This window comes from Rhinolophus hipposideros (assembly GCF_964194185.1).
Source record: "Rhinolophus hipposideros genome assembly, chromosome: 11".
NCBI lineage: Eukaryota > Metazoa > Chordata > Mammalia > Chiroptera > Rhinolophidae > Rhinolophus > Rhinolophus hipposideros.
Genome location: NC_138057.1, coordinates 76,393,006 through 76,408,987, shown reverse-complemented (window position 1 = coordinate 76,408,987; position 15,982 = coordinate 76,393,006). Strand labels below are relative to the sequence as shown.

At 43.3% G+C, this 15,982-nt stretch overlaps 1 protein-coding gene across 5 annotated transcripts in view; it reads right to left on the bottom strand.

Moving 5' to 3' along the window:
* The window catches only part of GARNL3 (GTPase activating Rap/RanGAP domain like 3), a 121,964-nt gene that overhangs the window by 80,629 nt on the left and 25,353 nt on the right, over positions 1-15,982 (bottom strand). For 4 of the 5 annotated variants that reach the window (XM_081066183.1, XM_081066182.1, XM_081066181.1 and 1 more), the window contains exon 3: positions 6,057-6,126. In XM_081066183.1, coding sequence (XP_080922309.1) covers positions 6,057-6,126 — 70 coding nt within the window. Of the gene's footprint in view, positions 1-6,056; positions 6,127-7,088; positions 7,398-15,982 lie in introns of those variants that run through there. The other variant, XM_081066185.1, reaches the window with a different exon arrangement.

The following is a 15,982-nucleotide window of genomic DNA, read 5'->3' as shown; positions in this document are numbered from 1 at the left end:
AAGTTTATAATCTAGATCCTTGTTTATGGGATTTAAGAAGTGCCAGGGATGACAGTTCACTGGCAGCGGAAGAAATTTTCACCAGGCGCTTTTGTTTTGAGCTTTTAAGTCATCCTCTATCTGAGGGAATATAAGAGACACACCTGGGAGCTTCCTGCCCGGCTCGTGCTCTTTGAAACTGACTTTTGCCTACATCCTCTTCAGAGACAATCTGCCCTATCTGCAAACTGTGAGGAGATGGGAGGCCATATTTATATCACATGACCCCACTCCCCTGAACACAACTGTGTGAGTCAGGGCTAAATACCTGAATCAGAGGAGCCAATCCACACCGTCCTGTTTGGATTTTGAAATCAGGACCCAAGAATGAACAGACTGTGAGGGGCAACAGAGCTGTAAGACCAGAGAGATTTGGGGGCAGGAAATCAATTCAGTAAGACAAACATTTAATGAGAACTTAGTATGTGACAAGGCCTAGAAATACAACAGTGAACACAACAGACGTGGTTCCCACCCACACCTCTAGTGGATGCGAGAACAGTTAGTAAACAAATAAATGACATAAATATAGGTTGTGATAGTGCTATTCAGAAAATAAAGAGGATGCGGAGTTAGAGAATAAATAACAGAGAGGGAGACTGTTTTAGATAGGGTGGCCAGGGGAGGCCTCTCTGAGGAGGTAGCATTTAAACTGAGACCAGCCAAGAGAAGTGCTGGGGAAACCTATTCCAGGAAGAAAAAGATGGTAAGTGCAAAGGCTCTGGGACAGAGAAGAACTCATTGTGTTCTAGAGACCAAAATAAGGCCAGCTGTCTGAAGCATGGGGTGTGAGTGGCACGAGAGAAGGTGGAAGAAGAAAGCAGAACAGGGATCACACAGGTCCTTGTAGGACTTTGTAAAGGGTCTGGACTTGAAGTGCAATGGGCAGCCAATGAAGGGTTTTAAGAAAGAAAAGACATTTTGTTATAGGCATTTTAAAACATCACTCTGGCATAAGGACAGACATGTAGACCAATGAGATAGAAGAGAAAGCCTAGAGATTAGCCCTTGAATACAACTGATTTTGGAGAAAGGTGCCAAGACCACTCAGTGGGGAAAGGACGGTCTTTTCGACAAATGATGCTGGAAAAACTAAATATTCACGTGCAGAAGAATGAATCTGGACCCTTACCTCATACCGTATACAAACATTAATTGGATCAAAGACATAAATGTAAAAGCTACAACTATAAAACACTTAGAAGAACACAAAGGGAGAGCTTCATGACGCTGGGTTTAGCAATGATTTCTTGGATAGAACACCAAAAATACAGGCAACAAAAGAAAAAATAGATAAACTGAACTTCATGAAAAACAAAAACTTTTGTGCATCAAAAGACACTGTTAACCAAGTAAAAAGACAACCCATATAATAGGAGAAAATATTTACAAATCATATACAGTGGTACCTCGGTTTTCAAACAGAATCCGTTCCAGAAGACCGTTCGAGTTCTGAAGCGTTAAAAAATTGAGGCACGGTTTCCCCATAGAAAGTAATGCAAAATGGATTAATCCATTCTGGACCCTTAAAATCAACCCCTAAAACTGCAAACTTAGCATGAATTTTACTTTCGAATGATACCATAGATCCACAAAATTTACAGCATTTGTAAACCAATATGTTCGTCAATGGAGACGTTTGAAAACCAAGGTACCACTGTACCTGATAAGGGATTAATATCCAGAATATATTATTCAGAGCTCCTACAACTCAACAATAAAGCAAACAACCTGATTAAAAAATAGGCAAAAGACTTAAAGGCTGTTTCTCCAAAGAAGATATACAAATAGCCAAAAAGCACGTGAAAAGATGCTCAACATCATTAATCATTAGGGAAAGGCAAATCAAAACAACAATGAGGTGCCACCTCACACCATTAGTATGGCTATGAAAAAAGGAAAACAACAAGTGTTGATGAGCCTGTGGAGAAACTGGAACCCTTGTGTATACTGCTGGTGGAAATGTAAAATGGTACCGCCAGTGTGAAACAAGTTTGGGAGTTCCTCCAAAAGTTAAAAATAGAATTACCATAGGACGCAGCAATTCCACTCCTAGCTACTGTACCCCAAAGAACTGAAGGCAGGGACTCGAGCATGTACATACACACCCATGTTCATAGCAGCATAATTCACAATAGCTAAAAAGGGGAAATAACCCCGTGTTCATTGAGAGCTGCAGGGATAAGCAAAATGGGGTCTATACACACCGGGGAACATTATTCAGCTGTAAAAAGGAATGAAATTCTGATACATGCTATAACACGGATGAACCCTAAAAATATTATGCTAAGTGAAATACACCAGACACAAAAGGACACATATTGTATAATGCCACTTACATGATGTCCCTAGAATAGACAAATTTCACAGAGACAGAAAATGAAACAGAGGTTACCAGGTGCTGGGGATGTGGGAGAATATGGGGTTATTGTTTAATGGATATAGTTTCTGTTTGGGATGATGAAAAATGTTCGAAAAGTGAATAGTGGTGATGGTTGCATAACAACGCGAGTGTACTTAATAGTCCTGAATTGTACACTTAAACATGGTAAATTTTATGTTGTGTATATTTATAATAATAATAAACATTTAAAAAGCACCACTGCTAGGAGAAAAGGGCTGGAGAGGCAACTGTGCAGTCAGGGTAAGCTGGTCTGCAGAGAGGAGACACGCAGAGAAATGTGAAGCTGAGACATCAGAGGGAAACAGAAAATAGCTGCTGGACGGCTTCGCAGTCACACAAGGCCCAGCTGTGCTTCCCGCACTGCGTCTCGGTGAGATTCCTCACAATCCGTTACGTGAGCTGGACCGAGTGGATCTCTGTTCCTTACAATAAAACAATCCCTGATTAAGGCAGGGAACATAGCTGGGATCCAGGTAAGAAGCAGTATGGAGACTGAGAGTTTGCGGCACTTGGTTCCTAAAACTAGACTCCAGCTCCGTGAGAGCAGAAACCTTTTCCTTCTCCCTCAGTGCCTGACACGTGGTGGTAAACCTTCAATAAACAGTTACTGAATGAGGGCTGGGAACCTCTCTCATTAGTCTACAGAGATCTGAGCGTCCACGTTCTCACTCACGAACCTTTACACCCAATCTAAACTGAGGGAACATAGCCCCCAAATCAGCCCTCATTCCTGATTTGAATGGTCAAGCTTAATTCTTCACAAGGACTTGTACCTAATTTGTTCAAGGTCAGGAGAAGTATATGCTAAAATTTCAACTTTACAGAATCCTGGGTACTCTATCCCTCTACAAAATTTGAGTGCCAGCATTCCCAAGATTTAATTGGGTCCCCCAAAATATTCATCAAACCAGGGGTAAGAAATGGTTAAAACTTACTTTCTCATAAACACAGAACGCATAAAACGGTTTTTAATTTAATAATGCTCTGTTGTTCATGGTGAGAGAGAAACCTCTCCTTCCTCCTGGAGTCAGAATTTCAAGAGATCCTTAGATAACCAAAATGGAACTTGTTTCATTTTTCTCAACCATCCCAATCACCATGTCATTTCTAACATGGGAAAACTAGAAACAACCTAATTTTACAAACGAAAGGAAATTGTTACACAGTCATTTTTTATCTCCATGTTGGGCTATCACATGCCAATTAAAATGGTAACACTGAAGACTGTATAACAACAAGAAGATATTTAAAAAAACAGTTAAATGAAAAAGGATGAATGTAAAATGAAATATATAATTTGATTATAAGCAAGTAGAAATGACACTTGTAGCTCTAAAGATTGGAAGGTACAGAAAGAAGATGAGAACACATGCTGCAAGGTGGTGAAATTATACATAGGATTTAAAAATATATTTAAAATGTACTTTATATAATATCTTAAAAAGTCAATCTCACACCCATCCCACTCCCCCCACACACACCCCACACACACACATACACACTCATGGCTCCAGAGTAAAAACTTGAACAAATGGATTGAAGAACTATTGGTCTCATTCGTCTGGGATTTTCCAAAGCCAGGGTTTCTTCAAGTGTGATCCTGGGATCACCAGCACCCATATCATCTGGGCACTTGTAAGAAATGCAAAGTCTGACTGAATTTACAACTCTGGGGAGGGGGTCCAGCATTCTGTTTTAATCAACTCTCCAGGTGATTCTGATGCCGGTTCAATTTGAATGCACTGCTCTCAAGTACCTTCCCAATTTGACATTTTAGGATTTCCACACGTCTATAAAGGGCCCATTTTTTATCCTGTGTTGTCCATCTCTCCCAAACACTGCTCTCACTCATTACAGGTGAGTGCTCCATGCTACTTATTAGATCAGGCTCAAAGTCTTCACCTGAGAGTTCAAGGTTCTACCTTTGCTAATAAATTTCATTTTTACTATGACAGCTAGTTAACACGGACTGTGCTTCTGCATATCACCTCATTTAATCCTCCAACAACTCTGTAAGGTAGATAATATTAATATCCCCATTTCACAGATGAGCAAACTGAGGCCAAAAGAAGTTCAAGATCATACCACTAGTAAATGATGAAACAAGAATGTCTTCAGAGCACAAGCTCTTAAGCACTACTGAGGTTCAGCGAAATTCATGGAGATAGTAAGTGATGGAGCTGGTATACGCACGTAGGCTTTCTGATTCCAAAGCCGATTTGCTTTATAACCACTAAGCTCTGCTGCCTTACACTCTGCTAGGCAGGGCCACTTGTTCACTGCCCTTCAAATACACCACTGCCCCAAATCACGCTGCTTGCAAATATCTACTATCTTACCTTCTTTGCCACTAACCCACATCCTACAGCCTCCTTCCAGGCCGCTTCCCCAAGATCATGGCCCGAATGGGTGGCTCCCTCCCTTCCCTCGCCCCCCACCGTGCCCTGTTGTACACCTCTCACATTATTTACCAATTCCCACCCTGAATTACAGTTATGCACACGCTCCTTCAGGAGAGGTGATGGTCTGAATGTCTGACATAGAACAGGCATCGATTGAGTCAGTCAATGAGTTTTTTATGTGACTAAATTCATTCTTTAGATATTTTATGTATCTTATCTGCTCAGCTTGAGGACAGTACTCTCCTTAAGAACAAGGATCAAATCTTTCATTTATGTTATATTTTCAAGATTATTCATCCCTGGGCCAGCCAGGTACATAATCAGGCCTGTACTATATGCTACTGCTACACAACTCTGGCACGAAATTTTCTACTAGTTAAACCCTGTAAGAATGCAGCTTATATAAATGGGGGATAATTGGGGACTACACAAATGGATTGTATCAACTCAGTTTTTGGTTAAGTAGACAGAAATAAATTTAATGTTTTTAATAATGTTAAATAATAACCAAGACAATTTTATGAGCATATTTTCCTGAAAAATTGTTCAAATTTCCATGCAATTGAGAAAAAAAAATCACAATTCTGTTTTTAAAAAACTTGAGGCTATTTTATGCTTTTTCATTATACCTTTTAAAAAATGAAAGCATACTATTTTTAAAAATCTTAACACAAACCCCAATGTCCCTCATTAAAGAAAATGTGGATATTTTCATTCCAGATATCTATCATCTATTACAGTCCAACAAATATACTTTTAACAGGAAAAATAAATCTCATAAATATTCTAACTCCTATTACATACCCAGAGAGCAAAGGTACAAAAAAAAAATCAGAATATGTATTTCAATAATATTTAAACCTCAGAAACTAGATTTATAAACTTTTTGGAACAAGATATTATAAAAACCAAATGCTACCTTTCCTAATTCATAAATCATTTTTAAATAATACACATCACTGACAGAGAAAAATACCAAGGCACAACACATTTTTAACTAACTGAAAGACACAAATGAAAAGTACGTAACAAAAACAAATAAAGGTGATCAGATTATTAGACCCTTTTAATGGTCATTTATTCGCATCCAATCCTCATACTGTATTCATATGGTCTAACAGTAAATATACAACAAAAGATCTGATGAGCTTGGCGAGCCTCTCTACATTCTAAATCAATGTACTGCCACTGAACAGACAGTGTAAACTTACCAGCTCCACAGATCCATAATGCTTCCTACTGAAATCCCCACGTCTACAGCCTAGGTCTTCCGAGACAGAGCTGGAACAAAAATGCTTCATCAGTATTACACATAGCGATCTGGCCACAAACCTTCTGCAAAAATCGACTACCATTTGCAAAAAGGGCTGCTATGGAAAGGGCTGGCCCCAGCTCCTCACTGCAGGGGAGCCTCCTTGCAACAGACCCAGTCCTTAGCAGCCATTGCTGGGCTTTCATGGAGCCCTCAGTCAAAAGAAAAACACCCGAGTCATCCCTGGAAGTCTGGGCAATGATTGAATTAAATGTTTAGTCATTAAGAATCGATTGAAATTTCCAAGGCTACTGGTGGTTTATAATTTCATATCTGTATAACCAGAGGGGATAGAAATCCTGCAGTAAACTTGAGGCAAGGGAGAAAGCTTGCAATTATCTTTCGTTTAAGAGAGCTTCTTTGTCCCAAATATTCCACATAAAAATAACCAGCATTATTTGAGGCTGTAGAGGAGAAACAAAACTTTAAATAGGAGGGAAAAAACTTCAAAAATTCTGGTCGACTCCCCCCCCACCCTTTATTTTATGACAATATCGCAATATGAAAAAAAGACCAGGACTAACAAAATATCTAAAAATCGAACTTCCCAGTATATTTAGTGTTTTACACAGCAGTAGCTAATACTTTCCCACCCCCTCCGCTCAAAACACACTTCAATCAGATAAGAAAAATCACATGCGTTATCAAAGACCAGCAACTAAAACAACGGCAAAATTGTTACTACATTACATCTCGAAGGCACATTCAAAAGACACATATCTTGTTTACTAGTTAGCGTATTTGGGACCCCAAACAGTACTCATGAAACCACTAGGGATCCGCAAATACCAATAGTTTTAGTAAGTTTTGTTCTAATATGTCATGCAAATAACTCTAAGAAAACACAGAAAGTAAAATTACACAGGAATTACAAGTTTAACATAGCCAAAATGTTTGAGATCTAACATGCAAAGACAGGTGCGTTTAGTACCTTTTCATCCTCCCTTAAAAGGCAAGCTACATTTTCTAAATGACAGCCCTCTTTCACGTTTCAGAAAGAGACTGACTGATGCATGATCCAGAGCTGACTCTCTGCCAGGCCACTCTTTGATAGGCTCCAAGAAAGACAGCACGAGAGAAACGAGATTAGAGAGCCTAATGATATTCTGCTTCCACCATTTCACAGAGATGGCTGAATTAATCTTATATGAGAAATTTAACCTTTTGTATTCTCACTTCCTTGGCAGAAAATGTGCAATAAATTAATGAAGGCAGCTTGGAAGGGTGTCATAGATACTACCCTGGCTATCTGCTTCGAGTGACATGATTGTCTACCGAAAAAAAAAATCTCTGAAAGAGATTTAAAAACTTCCCTGCATGGCCTGTTCTGGTCGGTGTGAAATCCGTCCTCTATGCCCATTTTCTTAGCTCATCTTGAAGACCTCCTGGAGAATGCTGCCATTGCCCTTCACAGCAGTGTCAAGACCCTTCCCTGGCGACCTGAGTTCTGGAGTTTCCAAGAGAGAATGGGCTCCAGGGGGAGGAGCGTCCATGCACTTGGGCAGAGACCGGGAATGGAGCGGGCGCTCAGTGGCTGTTGACTGAAAGCTCTATGTGCCCACATCTCAGCCACCTCTTCAGTTTCTGCCCGGCCGGCTACGCAGCCAACACCAGCCGCAGCCTCTAACGCGAATGGCGGGCCAGTTACATGAAGAGAGCCGGATGCCAGGCTCTGGGCCCCTCCCTTGCTGCCCTCTGCACACGCAGGGGGTTCTAAGACACAGTGCCAGCTCCCCAACTTTGCCAACAGCCAGAGACACACACACACAAAATGACAACCCTATGTCCTGGAGCAACCACCTCCTTAGAAGCCTCAGAGAGGGAGATAATGTCCTGGGAAAACAACCAAGACAGACACAAACAGAACATCTGCTATCAGTTGCCCTTTCCGCCCCTCTAATTACCTTTCATCCGACACACTGCAGAGACGCCTGGCTAAGGGTGGCACGAGGCTGAACTATACCAGGTGTGTTTCCAGGCCTGCAGGAGGAACTCCAACCAGCCATGTTTAAAAACGCTCTCCACCCCCGCCCCTCCCCGGGCTCTCTGGCCCCTCGCCATCCAGCACAGGGTTGTGATTAGAGGGGCTCACCCAGAGCTCCGAGAGGCGCTTTGTTCTCGGCCAGGTCCCCAGAGTCCGGCCCACTGCCTGGCCAGGCGGGATGTGCAGTAAACGTTTGTTGCCTTAATGAAGATACTGGCGTAGCCTCTGACCTTTCTAGCTGTCAGCACCCCTGTGAGCACCAAGGCACTGTGGCCTGTCCACACTGTCCCTGATCAGTCCCTGGTCATTATTCCACCAGTCCAGACAGTCTCGGCCCCGAGGCAGACCCTGCTATGTACACGCCAAAACCTGTTCTCGTTTCCTCACGGGCTTGTGGCTATACTCCATTTCCTAGCCCTTGGTGCAGTCAGTGTGACCATACGACTGAGTTCTGGGCAGCAGTGCTGTGCCCCACTTCCAGGCACGTCCATGCGGGGCACTGACTCTGCTCCCCAGGGCCAGCAGGTGGACAGGACTAGAAGGACCTGTAGAAAGGCCAAGCATCAAGATGGAAAAAACCTGGGTCTCTGAATGAGCAAGTGGAAGGTCACACCTCCAGAACATCTGGGCTAGAGCATGATGGGAGCAAGACGTGAACATTCCGTTGTGTTAACCACGTCGAATCTGGGTTTACCTGTTCAAGTTGTTGTGTTATCTGAACTAATGCAGAAGTGCGTATCTTGCAGTGGGTGCTACCATAGCAACAACCTAAAATATAGTTGGCAGGCAGCAGCCACTGAGCACATTGATCTCAGAGGCTGAAAGATGGAAATCTCTGTTACACGGTAGCAAAATATGTGGTAAGACTTACACCTCCAGGAATTTAGAAGGTGGACATGTGCCTGCTGAGCCGTAGGACTCGGGCAAGTGGTTAGACAGATCAGGGTGATGCTGTGTGCCTGATGGCTGACCTCGGCCAGGTGTTTTCCAAGGAAGAGATGAGCCCAGGCAGGAACTGGATGGATTTCAAGCAAAGACAGAAGGGAACAAAGTCTAGAGACCAAGAGCCTCACAGGCTTGAAAAATTGGTCTGTTTCCAGACCTCAAACAAAAAGAGTTCTGGCCAATGAAATGGTAGAAATGATAGGTACCTCCTCCAGACCTCGCCCGTAAAACTTCCCATGAACCATTCCTGCTCTCTTTTCTCATCCACTGGCTGGAGGGAGGGGCCTGTGCGGACCAGGGACGGTGAAGCCAAGACAGGAGGAACCCTGGTCCCTAAGTGACCACCTAGAAAATCCCAAGCAGGAGGACCCTCAGTAGGCTGTGAGATGAATAACAACCTACTGTTTTAAGTCACTAAGAATCAGGGTTTATCTAGTATAACAGGCGATTTTTATCTTCATTGATACAGCTCTCCACAGGAATAGAAAGTAGTGTAAGAATAATCCCCACAAAAAGGGGTCCTGGGGGGGGCTGGTGGGCCAGGATGACTCCACCAAAGGTCAGCTAACTATGGTCCCCACGGCCTGCTTTTGAAAACAAAGTTTTATGGAAACACAGACACGCCCTTGGGCTACAGGTCCTCTGTAGCTGCTTTGCGGTTACAATGACAGACTCGAGCACTTGTCGTAGTGACCTGTACGGCCCACAAAACCCCAACTATTTCCTATCTGGCCCTTAAGAGAAAAGTTTGCCCCACACCGCCCTACAGCATTAGGAATCCCTGTGGTTGGTTTCAGGCCTACCCATAAACTGTGACCAGTGTGCCAATGAAAATATCCGCTAGCAGTGATTATCAGACTTTAGAGTCCCTCAGAGTCCCTGGGGGAGCTTTCTAAAAATGCAGATCCCCTGGCCCTATTCCCAGAGGTTGTGATTCAGCATGTCTGTGATTTGTACAAGCAGCCGGGGAAATCCTGGTGCAGACGGGCCACAGACAATGTTTTGAAAAACACTGCTCTTCCAGATGACTCTGGAATTCCTGGGCAACCTGTTAGCGATGCCACGGCACTTTTATAGGGAAGGACAAAGCCTTGATCAAGCTTTCTATCATGGGATATAGTCCTAAAGAGCATGTGCTTCAGTCAGACGTGGGTTCTCCACCTTTCCAGACATGTGTTCCCTCATATGTAAAATGTGGTCGGCAGTATCGCCCACTTACTAGAGTTATGAAGAATATATTAGAAAGAGCAGATAACTCTAAGCACAATGCTTAGCATGGAAAACTATGTTAGCTGTTACTATTGTTCTTATTATGAGTATGAATTCTTCTCAGATGGTTAGAGAGAGCCCTGGGAAGGTGTGTTTGGCATATGTGATGACTAACTTTTTAAAGAGTTTTAAATAGCTGCTTTCTTCTCCCACTGCAGCAGAAAGGGAGATGGGGACCAAGCAGCAGGCCTCCTAGGACAGGGCTAGGGGCTGAATCACAGGTCGGCACGCCCTCTCCTCCCTACAGTGCTGACCTCGCAGTGGGACCTCACCGAGGGAGTACCCAGGACCCGAGAGCATGTCACCAGAACATGGCAGGTGCCAAACTGCACCAGAGAATTCGAGTTCTTCACAAGCAATGTGGTCTAGGCTCTAAATATAAACGCCTCTGTTTTAGCAAATTAATACATGAGGGTGCTGGATCACGTTTTGCAAAGCATGAACAGAGCTGAAGATTTTCATGTTAAATCTCTAAATAGGGCCCAGGATGAAAGCAAAGGTTTCCAGCTCCACGCAGAGAGCTGCCATTACATAAGTCAGACTCCCGGAAAGCAGGGCAACCTCCTCCAAAAAGTACTAGTTATGGAAACTAAATATAGAAAAAAGAAAGAAGCTGAAACTCAATGAGATCGGTCCTTACTCGCCTCACTCAGAGATTAGTGACGGACCCTAACGACTGGCCAGACCCTACTAATCCAGGCTCAGTCATTTCCAGCGCTGCTGGAAGTGTCAAAACCAACAGCAAGAACGAGGCCTCTTCCTGGATCCACACAGACTTGGTGAGAAACATCAGGCAATTTCTCAGAAGCCGACTGACAGCAGAGTTCAATGTCAGGAGCTCCAGGACAATGCCTCAGCCCTCTTGATATTGTGGTTTCCCGAAAATAAGACCTAGCTGGACAATTAGCTCTAAGGCGTCTTTCGGAGCAAAAATTAATAGAAGTCCTGGTCTCATATTATATTAAAATAAGACCCAGTCTTCTATTAGAGCTGAATGTCCGTCCACCTAGGTCTTATTTTCGGGGAAACACGGTAGGTAGATAGTAACGGATAGATGGAAGGGATCCCCCTATTCTAGTGACAGAGAGAAGGTAACAAATGTGCCAGACTATAGATTTAGGCTTGGAGGGAGTCCAGGGCCCCCAGATAACAGGTTGTAGAATAGCTTATTGCATAAAAGGGGCCAGTTGTCTCTCCTTTTGAAGATGTGACACAAAGAAGCAGAGATGCCAATTATAGCAGAGATGCTATTAATTTCTAAAGATGAAATGGAAGATTTTCTGTCCTCTTTTGAACAGATTTAAGATACCAGTTTTAAGAGATTAGAAGTAAGCAGGAAGAGGGAGGTGGGTGTGGTTATAAAAGTGCAAGGGTCCCAGGAAATCAGAGCCCCTTGATTCTTGCTCCAGACAGCTCTCTGCTGCCCTACTGTGCTTCTGGGGTCGCAGGCCGTGCATCCCTGTCCCACTCTCTTAGGTTTACCACCCTGCAGTAAGTTCCACCAACCACAAAGTGGTCAGACATGCCTGGATTTGGATTTTCAGGCACAAAAGCACTGTGACCTCCGGCAAGTTACTTAGCCTCTCTGAGCCTGTTTCCGCATTTGTAACATGGGCTTAAAATAATATCCATCTCCATGGAAGGATTAAATCATAAAGTGCTCGGGACAACATCTGACACACAGTAGCCGCTAAGTAAATGCTGGTTATTCTATCAGGGACCTTATACACCTTGCTCATCACCACACCTTGTGAGCCTTACAGTGTCTGGTTCATAGCAGGCTGCTCATAAACATTTGTTGAATAAATGAATCATGAATAAAGGATAACCTCTGCTTGCTTCTGCTCTACTTAAACCCAGGTGGGCTCCTGCCCCCTTCTTTACCCCCTCCTCTAACACCCCCCTCCCCCAATCTGTCATTAGATATTCTGACAGACCTTCTCATTCTGGAATGCATTCCTCCTGTAGTATTTATGTATCCACTAAGTTTCTGACAAAGACATGTGTCCTTAGACCTTATCTGGTTCTCTACTATTGGGAAAGTCTTCCAGTAATTCCCTGTAAGGATGCTTTAAATAATGATCTCTACCATTGCCTTTGAAATTCTACCTCTAAATAAAAAAAACAGCAACCATACCAAATGCTGGTGAGGATATGGAGAAACCGGACCACTCACACATTGCAGGTGGGAATAGGAAACGGTAAGTAAGCTAAGCCTCTTTGGAATATAGTTGGCAGTTTCTCATAAAATTAAACGTGCAGTTACCATATAACCCAGCAATTGTACTCCTGGGCATTTATCCCAGAGAAATGAAAACATATATTCACAAAAGCCTGTCTACAAATATTCACAGCAGCTTTATTCATAGCAGCCCCAAACTGGAAAAGGCCTAGATGTCATTCAGAGGGCAGACGGTTAAACAAACTATGGTCCACCCACACCACAGAAAACTACTCAGCAATTAAAAGACACCCACTGCTGATACAACAACAGCTTGGCTAAATCTCCGGGGAATTATGATGAGCGAAGAAAAGCCAATCCTAAAAGGTTACATACTGAATGATTTCATTGATATAACATTCTTGAAGTGACTAAATTATAGAGGGAAGGGGGAGAGAGGTGGGGTTATAAAAGGGCAACAATACGGGATTCTGCAGTGATGGAGCCATTCTGTGTCTCGTCTGTGGCAGTGGATGAACGAACTTACAAATGTGATAAAATTGCATGTAAAATGGGAAATCTAAGACGCAGGGGTTGTGTCAATGCCAGTCTCCTGGCTGCGATACCATACGGTAGTTGTGCACGATGTTACCATTGGGGGAAAGTGGGGAGAGGGGACATGGACAGTGGGGAGCGCTCTTATAACTGCATGACTCTATGAGTCTCTCAAAATAAAATTTAATTAAGAAAAGGAATGGCATGTAAAGTCAAAAATTCTTTCATTCATTCAATAAACAGTTACTGGGCACCTCTGAGCAAGTACCAGGTGCTAAACCTGAGAGGTGTGGCCCCTGCTGTCAGCGCTTACAGAGCAGCAGGAAAACATAAGTACACAGGACTTCACAGGAACAAAAATATTGTGCCAGCAAAGAACACCTGTGTATAGCAAACCTGGTAAATTGGCAAACGGCCTCTTTTTATCCCCTTCAGAAGCAGCATGTGCAGCCCTTGGGGGTGGGTGCCCACAGCAGAAGCCTGGGAGGTCTGCCACGCTCTTCTCAGCTCAAGACCCACCATGCAGAAACTTGGGAACTGCTGCCTACAAAAGGATTCCTGCAAAGTGTACTGTCTGCACCCTGGCTCCCTGTCTGCACCACGCTCTTCAGTGACCTTGGCTTCTCCTTTCCTGTAAGGTCAAGACTGGAGGGTTTTCCAGCTCACTGTATGATTTGGTTTGGGAAACACTTCTCCCAGGAAACCTACACATGCATGGCCACAGAGTGTTAAGCAGACACTTATTTAAGGAAAAAAATCAGCAGACAGCATATGTTGCTGCCTGCCTCCCAACACCTGCAGCTTTTACTTCTTTGGGGAAATCCCTCCAGAGTCCGTCTGCCAGGTTCTCAAAATTTCCCCACTGAGCTTCACTCACAAGTTCTGCCTCCAACTGTACCTACACTCTGGAGGGATGCAGCTACCCAGCGTGGGTGCTTCCGAACTGTGCCCCAGGTGGCGAGAATCCTAGAGAACACCAAAGTCATTCTGAACCTTCCTGCTCAGTGTGGGCCGTGGACCTGAGCGGGTTCCAAATGCAGGCTCTTGGGCCCCACCTCAGACCGAATGAAACAGAATCAACATTTTAACAAGATCTCCCAAGGATTTGTTTGCACACTGGAATTTGAGAAGCACTGATTCTAAACCTTGGCTCTCCAACCCAGCTATATATCAGAATCACCTGGACTTTTTCTCTATTTGTTTTATTAGGAACTATTTCAAGACCCAGAAAGACAAAGAATAACATAATGAACGTTATAGATAGACGTGCAACCCCTGTGTACCTCTTCCCTCCCCTGAAACCACCCCGAAATAATTTGGTTTAAGCTTCCTGCTTCTATTTCTGTATTTGTACTGACTATGTACTTATCCGTAAACAATATACAGCATTGGTTAGCATGTTCTAAAACTTTACACGTGCCTGTCTTCCTGCAACTAGCTTCTTCGCTTAAACAATTTGTCTTGAGATTTGTACATCTGTACCTGCAGCTCTCATTCATTTCCTTACACTGCTGAGTCGTATCCGACTGCATCAACACCACGGTTCTCTCTTCTCCTACTGCTGCGCATTTCAGTTGTTGCCAATGTGTAAGCAATGCCGTCATGAACATCCTTTTCCGTGTCTCCTTGAACACAAGAGCAATCACATCCCGAGGTCCACAGCTAGGCGTGCAATTGCTGGGTCATGACATGTGCGTCTGTATTTTGTCTACACACTGCCAAACTTGCTTTCCAAAACGAGCACAGCCAACCCTCAAAAAACGTTTCGTTCAACGTCGTCTCCTGATAACGTGGAGGAGATGCTGCGACCTTCACTTTTGTTTATCAGCCTGTGGTAACATTGGTTTTGTTGTACGTCGTCTTGCCACAGTTCCAAGAACCTGTTGATGATGGTGAGGGTTTACCGTATGCCAATTTACTCGTCCATCAGCAGCGTGTAAGCTGTATTTGCTCAATGTCCTAGCCAACACTTGGGATTGTCAGAAATTACTTTTTGTCAGTCTAAAAGGTATGAAATGGTGTTTCGCTGAGTTGTACTTTTAATTAGCACCTCTCTGACAACTCAAGGGCTTGAACGGCTTTTCCTACGCTTCTCGGCCTCTGGGCGACCGTTTTTGTGATTTCCTCTTCCAAATTCTTTGCCCCACCCCTTTTTGTAGGTTGTTTGTCTTTTTCTCTGCTCGCTCTTTCTTTCTTTCTTTCTTTCTTTCTTTCTTTCTTTCTTTCTTTCTTTCTTTCTTTCTTTCTTTCTTTCTTTCTTTCTTTCTCTCTCTCTCTCTCTCTCTCTCTCTCTCTCTCTCTCTCTTTCTCTCTCTCTCTCTTTTTCTTTCTTCCTTCCTTCCTTCCTTCCTTCTTTCCTTCCTTCCTTCCTTCCTTTTTCTTTTCCTTTTTCTTTTTCTTTCTTGTTTGTCTTTTTCTAATTGATTTGTAGAAATAATTTGTGTATTCTGAATACCAACCGTTTGTTGGTTAACAAATTACAGATGTCTTCTTCCAGAGAGTGGTTTTTCTTCTTTTTTAACCGTATTCCTGATGTCTATTGTCATGCAGAAAATTTTAACTTCTAACGTAGACATTTTCAACCTTTTCCTTTATGGTCTTTGTTTTTCTGACTTAAGAAATCCTTCACCACCATAATATCATAAAGATAGTCCCCCATGATTCCTTGCAAGTTTTCAAGTTTGCTTAATACATGTTCATCTAAATATGTAAATGCCCAGTTCTCACCCTAGATCTCCTCAATCAGAATCTTCAGGAGTGGTTTCTAAGCACCTGTCGTTTTAATGAAAATCAGTTCCAAAGGTGATTCTCAGAAATTCCGGCAGGCCCGTTTCCACCCACTGGATGCTGATGTTAGCATCTCCTCTCCAAAGTCCCAGGAAACCATATCCTCTGACTCCCTCACTGGCTC